Source organism: Phaseolus vulgaris, chromosome 5, assembly GCF_000499845.2.
Source record: "Phaseolus vulgaris cultivar G19833 chromosome 5, P. vulgaris v2.0, whole genome shotgun sequence".
In the NCBI taxonomy this organism is placed as follows: Eukaryota; Viridiplantae; Streptophyta; class Magnoliopsida; order Fabales; family Fabaceae; genus Phaseolus; species Phaseolus vulgaris.
Window position 1 is genome coordinate 38328688 of NC_023755.2, and position 9277 is coordinate 38337964.

The window sequence follows — 9277 nt, forward strand, 5'->3', positions numbered from 1 at the left end:
TCTTGATACAAATTTTTCTTAATAGTTTAAATCAATCCAAGACTATATGCATGCTTGGTTTCTTTCTTTAGAGATATTTTTAAGTTTTTCTATATAATTAAAAATATATATTTTTCTAAAACAAGTAAAATAAAAACAGGTAATAATGTAATTAAAAGTAACAAGAATTCACTAAAATTATTTTGTTTAATCAATATATTTTATAATACATCAAATAAAAATAAGTTTAAATAGTAGTATATAAGAAAAAAATTCACATATAAAAAATTTTAAAATTTTTTGGATTGAAAGTGATGTATTGATTTTTTATATGAAATTTTCATAACTTATTAATTATTAGTGTTGAATCAGCTCGACATTTTCCCATAGAAAAAATCTAACAACATATAATATATAAAATATTCTTTGTTTTATTCTTTAATTAAAAAAATGAAATCCTTCTACTAAAAATTTACATTGAAGGATAATATATATTATTGAGATGATTTTTTTTATTTATTTAAACAACATTACAAAGTGTTCACATAATCTCATTTTTGTTCAACCATGGAATGAAACATCTCATGGTAACAAGAACCAAAGATTGTGAACTCATTTTGATCCTAAAAACTCTTACTTTAACTCTTCTCTTAGACACCTTATGCATGCCCAAAACAACTCCCATGGCTGCTTCATTCACCTCCCTCACTGATCTCTTCAGCTTTTCCTTGAAGCTCCCATTATTGCTTCTTTCCAAACTCAAATGGTAACTGTTCAGAAACGCTCTTCTTGCCTCACAAAATTCACGACCACGCCTAGACCACCCTCCATGGTCGAGTTGTGGATTGTGTTCCACATGGGGCGATTCATCAGAAGGTTCATTTGGACCTACCTTGGAGTGTCGCATTACAAAAGTCCTAAGAAATAATGAGAACCACATGTGTGCATGTGTAGAAACATTAGTAGCAACAAAAGGGTTTATATAGTTAGTAACATGTTGGTTTGATTTAAGATAAACTTAGCTTAGTGGTTAAACCATAATGGAAATTAATATAACCAGGTTGGTAGCTTGGTTACACCCAAGATCAAGATTAATTAGCAAATCCTCAAAGTTTGATGCTTATAAATTGTTGATAACTTTAACTACCGTTGAAAGGCAATGAGATTCACAAACTTGCAGTGAGGTTTTCCTTTCTAGAAGGGATAGCGTAAGTCAAAAGTTACATGCTATTTAACTATTTTCTTCTTCTTGTTCTTCTTCTGATTATGTTTTCAAGGTTTGAATTTGATTCTCCATGTGCATGGAATAAGCAAAAGGAGTTGCAACTTAACCATTAGAATTTACAAATCTTGCCAAATAGCAACAAAATTGTTGAAATTTGCAGAAGCGTGGTATAAACGCTACCAACTGCAATTAATTCACTCTAGTCAGCAATAACTGCAATTAGTTTCTCCAAAGTCTGTGGCTACTTATGGTGGTACTTACAAATGAAAAGAGTATTAAATGAAAAGAATATTAATATTTAGATAATCTTACGCCAAATTACAACTTAATAAAAAAACATTACAGTTATAAACTAATATCTTTCATTATATAATTGTTAAAGTAATATTTTTAAATAATTTTTTTATTAAGATAAATTTTAGATGATTTTAATATTAGAATAAGAAGTTCACTTTAAGTTGAAGCAATTCTATTCAGATAACTAGAAAAAATACCCCAGATAACGAGTAACTCGTCAACTATAAACAGAGGAATTTACTTTAAAAGATATACATAACAATCCAGCCAAAAAAATGTAGCCATTCTTAAGTTTTCTAAGTTTCTGTAGTATTACAATATACTGACATATGCAAGAATTAAGGAATACAACAGATGCTATGAACTCAATCATAAAAAAATGGCTAAAAGAATAATAATCATCCCAAATGGAACTCCATAACCCTTCAGTTCCTCCAATATATCTGCAGACAAAATCATTGTACAGAAAATGCAAAACGATTAAAACGTGTAGAAAATATATACAGGGCCTTTAAGGCCATATAAAGTCAGGTAACAGCTAACTCAATAGACATATATAAGGCCTAATAGTTTTTATACTTGGGAACATGTTTTATGTACAATACCTAATCTTATCTAGGCACTTTTAAATCCAAAATGAGAAACCAAACATAAGTGGATGTATGTTTATAAATTGAGGATGTTGAGAAAAACTAGATTTAACACAGAATATTTGGATGGTGGTCTTACATTTATAAAGCATCTGTAATCGTGTTATCAAAAGGGTTATCTTATAATCATGTCACAACTACAAAAAACTCACCAGTTTTTTACGTCAGTTGGATTATCTTTGTGATCTACTACAGGTTTAGCATGTTGTGAACCAGAAGAGGAGCCATCTTCTTGAGGACCTGAATGAAGAATATGGGAAAAGCCCTGTCCAATTGACTTCCACAATCTCGTAGGTAAAGATGTTTGTACATCGTCACAATTGACAGCAGATGATGGTTCAATTTCTCTAGCTGAAGCAGGATCAAGATCAGAAAATCTGAAAGCACCTAAAACTTTTTCTGGAAGCTCTGATTCAAGTTGGCTCTCAATAAGAAAAGCCAAGTCAACAGTCAAAGTTGAGATATAACCAAATGCCAAATGAACTATTGCACTTGCAACCATGGAAGACCCTATATCCATATCTACTTCTATGAAATTCTCCCCTGTGCAATATTTACAGGAAAGGGCACGCCCAATTACACAAATAGCCTGCTCTCCAACAGCTTTTCTAACAATCCAAGGACCTTTTACAATGTTGGCAATCAGCTTTAGCCTTGAGTTTCTGAATGCATTGTCACCCTTCAAAAATTTGTCCATTAGGGAATCCTCAACAACTGGCTCTGTGGCTGTAAAATAAGCAATGGCACTATAGTTATCCTTGGTTGGGACTTGAATATTGAAGGCCCATACAAAGGGTTTATCAGCTGCTGGAAACTCATTATCAATGACCTTCCTAACTCGACTATTTGGATCGTTCAATATCTCCCCAATTTTCACAGAACTTTTAATCCAATCAAAACCAATAGGCTTCAGCAGATAATCACCAGCAGGAACCTTAACCCTTGTCTTAAAATACTCAGGGCCTCTGACCATGAATGCATCACCAGGAGGGGTAGCCCAACCATTTGAACAATTATCTGGCTCAAGAAGTGGAACTGCCCCTTCAGATATTATCCTATCTATCCATTCAGATTCCTTTATATCACCAACGCTGGCCATGTGGATGCTGCTTCCCCAGCAATAACAATATTAGCTTCTTTATAGTAATGAAAGTAAAATGGAAACGCTTACTTTACCAATATGATTGCAAGATAAACAAGAATGCTGAATGCACAAGTCCCAAGATCATCCAAACTCCAAAATTTACAAGCATTGCTGAATATAGAAAGAATCTGTCTCTAAGGAAAGATCATCCCTAACTCCCAGTAAAAAGGGCATATACCCAATAAGCAACCATGACCAAATACGGAAATCAAAGTAGACTTATTGTCAGTAAATTTCATTGACAGAACTCCTATAGGGTTTTAAAACTTCAAACCATGATCATGGACTTCCATTGAATTCTGCTAGCATAACAGAACCAGATGAACAACAATAATTCATTGACTTTTTCTACATAATATACAACCTTTGTGTCATTGAGCAGCCAACTACAATGCAAAGAGCCAATAACCCATAGACGAAGAAGGAGTTAAACCATCAGTTGAAAATGTTAAACTAATGATAAATCAAATTTGGAAATTATAAGATGCTTACATTAATCTCATAACTGAATACAATTTGAAAAGAACTCTACTTTACTTTAGGAAACATGTAAACCCTTAGGGAAGAACAGAAGAGAGAATAGGATGACGCAAAACAATGGAGTGTATAAAAATTGCTGGTTAACAATTCAAGAAAAAACAACGTTAATAAAAAAAATAATTGAAGAGAAGGAAGAGGAGCAAATTGTTAAGAGTGAGGAAGGAAATAGCATTAACAGTCCAATTTAGAAATGAGAAGTAAAGAAAGATAGATAGAGATGAAATACCTGCGTCTTTGTGAACTGAACCGAGAAATCAAAAGGGTAAGCAGAAAAAAAACAGCACAATCCTCTAGTTGAAGTTGAATTAAGGAAGAACCCAGATCAAAGTTTGTTTTTTTTTGGAGAAAAAAAGGAAAAGGTTTTCGTGTTGGGGAACACTACGGACAAACAAAGAGGCGAAGAACTCAACTCTACAATCCACGTCATCCACTATCCACTTCTTCTTCTGGTAGACTCTCCCACCTCTTATACATTATATATTTAATATATTTTTACCAAATTAAATACTATAATTATATATTAATATATTTTAATTTTAAAAAATATTTATAAAATTAAATCTTTTTAATTATGTCATTTATATTTACTAACTAATTTATGAGTTAGTTAAGTTAAACGCTTATGATTTAATAAGTTAGTATATCAGACAAAAACTTATAAATTTATCATTAAAAAGCTAGTTTATTGGTAATTAACTAATTTATAAGATAGTTTTGTCATACAATAATTTAAATAGTTAATTTTCCAATAGTTACGCTCATAAATTTTTCATAAAATATTAATAGCATTCTCTTATTAATTACCTATTATAAGTCTCAAACTATAAATGATATTTATTCCTATTTATAAGTCATGATTCATAATATATTTTATTTTTACTTTTTTTTTATTAAAATACTCCTTATGTACTTACAAACATTTAAGATAAGTTCATTTTTATCAACTAAATTTAAATATATTTATAATATTGATGAATTATCTAATTGAAACTTGTAAGTATAAGGGAGAGAGTATTATATGAGAATTAAACAACTAAAAAAAACAATTTTGGGGTATTTTTTAATTCTAGAAAAATATTTTTCTTAATTTTTAACTCACAAATTTAGTTATAATTTTTATTGTAATTATTGATCATTAAAAGGTATAAATATATGTATACTGTATAATCAAAGTAAATATATCAAAATACTCTTAAAAAAAACTAATAAATTTGTTTATGTACCAGCACGCACGACCGGACAACTCATTGAGTCGGTAAGCACTCGAACCAGCTAACCATCTAACCATGGTGAGAAGGTCACATGACGACATGTGACCGACCGACCCTTGGCGACGAGCTCAGGGTTGACCAGCGGGGTTAATCTATAGCTAAGGGTTATTTAACACAACCTTAAACATGAACCAACCTTCTATTTCGGCCCACCAATGAAGGCCCATTAAGGTAATATAAATAGTACGCAGTTCAAGGAGAAAAGTACGTCATTATCTACCTGACACCCGAGTGTTAACATCCCGACTGACTTGAGCATTTGAATGTTTTCTGCAGGTACCACCCCGCTTGTGAAACAAGATGACCAAGTGAGGGAAGACGAAGCAGGAAGCTTGGAACATCAGGACAAACTGAAGGTATAGGCAGGAGGAATCGTTCTCTAGGTCCCAAACCCGTTCGAGAACAATTTAAAATATAAAATATATTAATTATCATGATAAAAAATCAAAGTAAATAAAATTAAATGATGATGATATATTTTAAACATGGTCAATGTGATTAATTAAGATTATGAAATATATTAAAACTAAATAGTGTAAGAGGTAGACGAGTAAATGAAGAACTAAAACCACAAATCATATCCAATTTACAAGATATTCTTTCACTATATACATAGAATATATAGGTAAAAAATATATAGATATGATTTTGAATGTTTAGAACTAACAATTCATGCTTGAAGAAGCTTATTAACAACTTTAACAATCTAATATAACAGCACCACTTTCTTGATTCTAACTAGCTGAATCCAACTTAAAGGTAGGCTTGACCAATAAATTTGAAGTCTAAAAAGGATTCAGTCTCAACTTAATCCAGTTTCTCAATCTATGAACAAAAGTTCTTACTTATGAAACAATGTATCCACCAAGAATCTTAATCTGAATGAAACAACACAGTTTTTACTTTCTCAATGTCGTTGGTAGATTAAGATAAAATAAAACAAAGCATGGTTGTTTGCAGAAGTACTCTACATGTTCCTGTTTGCTCACAGCATCATAAATTCATAATCCTTATGGTTATGTTATTTTGTGATTCAGGAAGCAGCACAAATGACATTTGGAATAAACTACCACAACACTTTTTCACAAATCAATTGTTGTTTTCCAATGCGAACATCGTGGACAACGATAGACAACCTACTCCCAACCATAAATGTCATCATCAACCATGCATGTTTGCAACACTTCTCAAACCTTTCAAATACCAAACTCCACCAAGTGCTTCTACTTCTACTACCATGTTAGACCATCACCATTGCACCTAAACTCTGCTTTCTCCGCTTCCCTTTCTCATTCTCCCGTTCCATGCATGGAGAAAATAAAATTAAAACTACTCATCAAGGATGAAACCTTTCTCCAACACCCTTTTGTTCTGACTCTTGTTCTGGTTTTTGGCCTTGTTATGATGGACCCTTTTCATCTGGGTCCTGTGTCTGAGCATGAATTCAGACCCGTGAAGCATGACATTGCACCATACCACCAAGTCATGAAAAATTGGCCTAGGGACAACATGAGCAGGTTAGCACTCTACGGGAAATCAGAATTCAATAATGAAGTCTTTGGACCAGAGTCGCTCGAGTTCGATAACATGGGTCGTGGCCCTTACTCTGGTTTAGCCGATGGACGCGTTGTTCGATGGATGGGAGAAGAACTTGGTTGGGAAACATTTGCTGTTGTCACTTCTAACTGGTAACTATCACCAAAACCATACTTCATTTCAACTTTTCTTGAACTCCAAATTCAGTACATAAAATAAACAAACCCAATTGGAGATTTCACATCGACTAGAGATTAAAATATTTCATTCATTCATATATTATTAGAGTTATTTTTGAGTGTATTTTAACCCGTGTTTGTTAGGCTTATATGACCATCCACTACCGGATCGTTATCGGACCACCCATAATATGTTGTCCCATACTGTGTTGTAGATCTCACATCGACTATAAATTATGATGTTTCATTCTTTATACGTGAGTACAAACCTCACCTCATAAGTTAGTTTTATGAAATTGAGTTAGGTTTAAAGTCCACTTTTTAATACAATATTTGTTTCAGTCTAAAAACCAATTCCATCATGCATATACTTTTCATATTCAAAGGAGTTTTATAGTTTATATTGACCCAGATAAGATTGTGTTTTCTGAATGACATATATGGTCTCATATCAATGAAAAAATACCAAATTCACATGCTACATTAGCTAAACATATTCTGAAAACGTTGTTTCATATGTGTACTTATAAGTATATGTCTGTGTCTTGCTTTAAAGGACCGAGAAGCTTTGCTTCAGGGGCCATGATTCGACCACTGACAAGCAATGGAAGCATGAGAAAACATGTGGGCGTCCATTGGGCATAAGATTTGACAAAGAGAGTGGAGATCTATACATAGCAGACGCATACTATGGCCTTCTTGTCGTTGGACCTAATGGGGGACTCGCCACACCATTGGCAACCCATGTTGAAGGAAAACCCATTCTCTTCGCAAACGACCTTGACATTCATAGGAACGGATCCATCTTCTTCACAGACACCAGCAAAAGATACAACAGAGTGTAAACGTTTATTCAGTCATATACTCTATTTCACACGAGCAGTAATGATATTTTGATAACCTGCTTCAATATACAACTTGATTTTGATATTTTTGTCATTTGTATTTGAAAACTGAAGTTTTAGATTGTGAAATGAAGTTATAAACTGGTGCAAGTTGTCAATATATCAATTATCTTTTGTCTGGTTATATATATTCATGCAATCCTTGTACTATTGTTTTTAATGGATTTAGGTTGTAATGGTAGCCTTGATTACTTGTTTTTGTAGGGAACACTTTTTTATATTATTGGAAGGAGAAGCTACTGGTAGGCTTCTTAGATATGATCCTCCAACTAAAACAACCCATGTTGTCTTGGATGGCCTTGCTTTTCCTAACGGAGTGCAATTTTCTGAAGACCAATCATTCCTTCTCTTCACTGAAACCACCAATTGCAGGTAACTATATCTGCCTAACATGTCTAACTTACACAACTAAATATGCTGTTCAACAGTTTCATAGCAGATAATTGGTGCAATCAAAGAATTACACCAACCACCTTAAAAATCACAAGAATCATCTTAGTTGGTGTTGTTTAACCCTCCTAAAATAAGTCCCATCTAAAAACTGATGATAAATTTGAAAACTTGGTTTCAAGAGTGCATATGGAATACACAACTATGCAATGAGAGTGTAAAATGATCTTAAAATTCATGATTACTGTATAATATTTGGTTAAAATTGAATTAACAGAATAAGAAAATCATTAAATAAAAAGTAATTTTATATCTGCATATATGTCATACTGTGTAATTGGGGAATGACATGATGACAGGCTAATGAAGTTTTGGGTAGACGGTCCTAGAAGTGGAAGTGTGGAACTTTTTGCTGATCTTCCGGGGTTCCCAGACAATGTAAGAATGAATGGAAAAGGAGAATTCTGGGTGGCAATAGATTGTTGTCGCACTGCAGCACAAGAAGTTCTGAGTCATAATCCATGGTTGAGGAACATTTACTTCCGTTTGCCCATCAGAATGAGCTTGTTGGCTAGAGCAATGGGGATGAGAATGTACACTGTGGTTTCACTTCTAGACGACAAAGGAAAGGTTATAGAAGTTCTTGAAGATCGAGAAGGTGAGGTTATGAAGCTGGTCAGTGAAGTGAGGGAGGAGCAAGGGAAGCTTTGGATTGGAACTGTGGCTCATAACCACATTGCCACTTTATCTTACCCTTAAAATCAACCCTATATATAATACTAATTTCTTATTTCTAAGCCTATTCTTATTTTGGATTAGGATTAAGCGTGGAATTGCATTATCTCTGTCTCTATTTTGGATAATGATAATCAATAACATACTCTTTGCAACTTCCATCTTCTGCTTATGCTTCCTTCCTTCCACTTTTTTACTTCTTACGCCACAAACACTCATCAATCAGTAACTAAAAGCTTTTGCTCTAAATAACATTGGACTATAGTAAAAGTAAAACAAAAAAGGCTTTTCGATTGAATTTTCAATAAATTTTTTATTCAAGTTTTATGAATTAAAAAGTAATTATATAAGAAATTCTTTTGGAAATTCTTCATCCACCTCGTATCTTCTTTCTCACCTCTATATTAATTGTGAAAAAGTCAGTTT

The 9277-nt window shown here is 32.9% G+C and overlaps 2 protein-coding genes across 5 annotated transcripts; one reads left to right on the forward strand and one right to left on the reverse strand.

Moving 5' to 3' along the window:
- Positions 1 to 1704: 1704 nt before the first annotated feature.
- LOC137835796 (protein ENHANCED DISEASE RESISTANCE 2) lies at positions 1705 to 4283 on the reverse strand. 4 transcript variants are annotated; one of them, XM_068644467.1, is made up of 3 exons: positions 4062 to 4283; positions 2304 to 3257; positions 1705 to 1944 (listed from the first exon to the last, which is right to left on the reverse strand). In XM_068644467.1, coding segments are annotated over exons 2-3 (948 nt in total). In that variant the 5' UTR covers positions 3251 to 3257; positions 4062 to 4283; the 3' UTR covers positions 1705 to 1943. The 4 variants fall into 4 exon arrangements, with proteins under 4 accessions (XP_068500568.1, XP_068500567.1, XP_068500571.1 ...); XM_068644466.1 differs by having other exon boundaries at positions 2304 to 3681; positions 4062 to 4276; XM_068644470.1 differs by having other exon boundaries at positions 2304 to 3446; positions 4062 to 4250.
- Positions 4284 to 6351: 2068 nt separating this feature from the next.
- On the forward strand, positions 6352 to 9006 carry LOC137834537 (protein STRICTOSIDINE SYNTHASE-LIKE 13). Its single transcript, XM_068642563.1, has 4 exons — positions 6352 to 6794; positions 7378 to 7662; positions 7931 to 8098; positions 8476 to 9006. Exons 1-4 carry the CDS (start codon positions 6415 to 6417, stop codon positions 8873 to 8875), a joined length of 1233 nt encoding a protein of 410 aa, XP_068498664.1. The 5' UTR covers positions 6352 to 6414; the 3' UTR covers positions 8876 to 9006.
- The last annotated feature ends 271 nt before the right edge of the window (positions 9007 to 9277 follow it).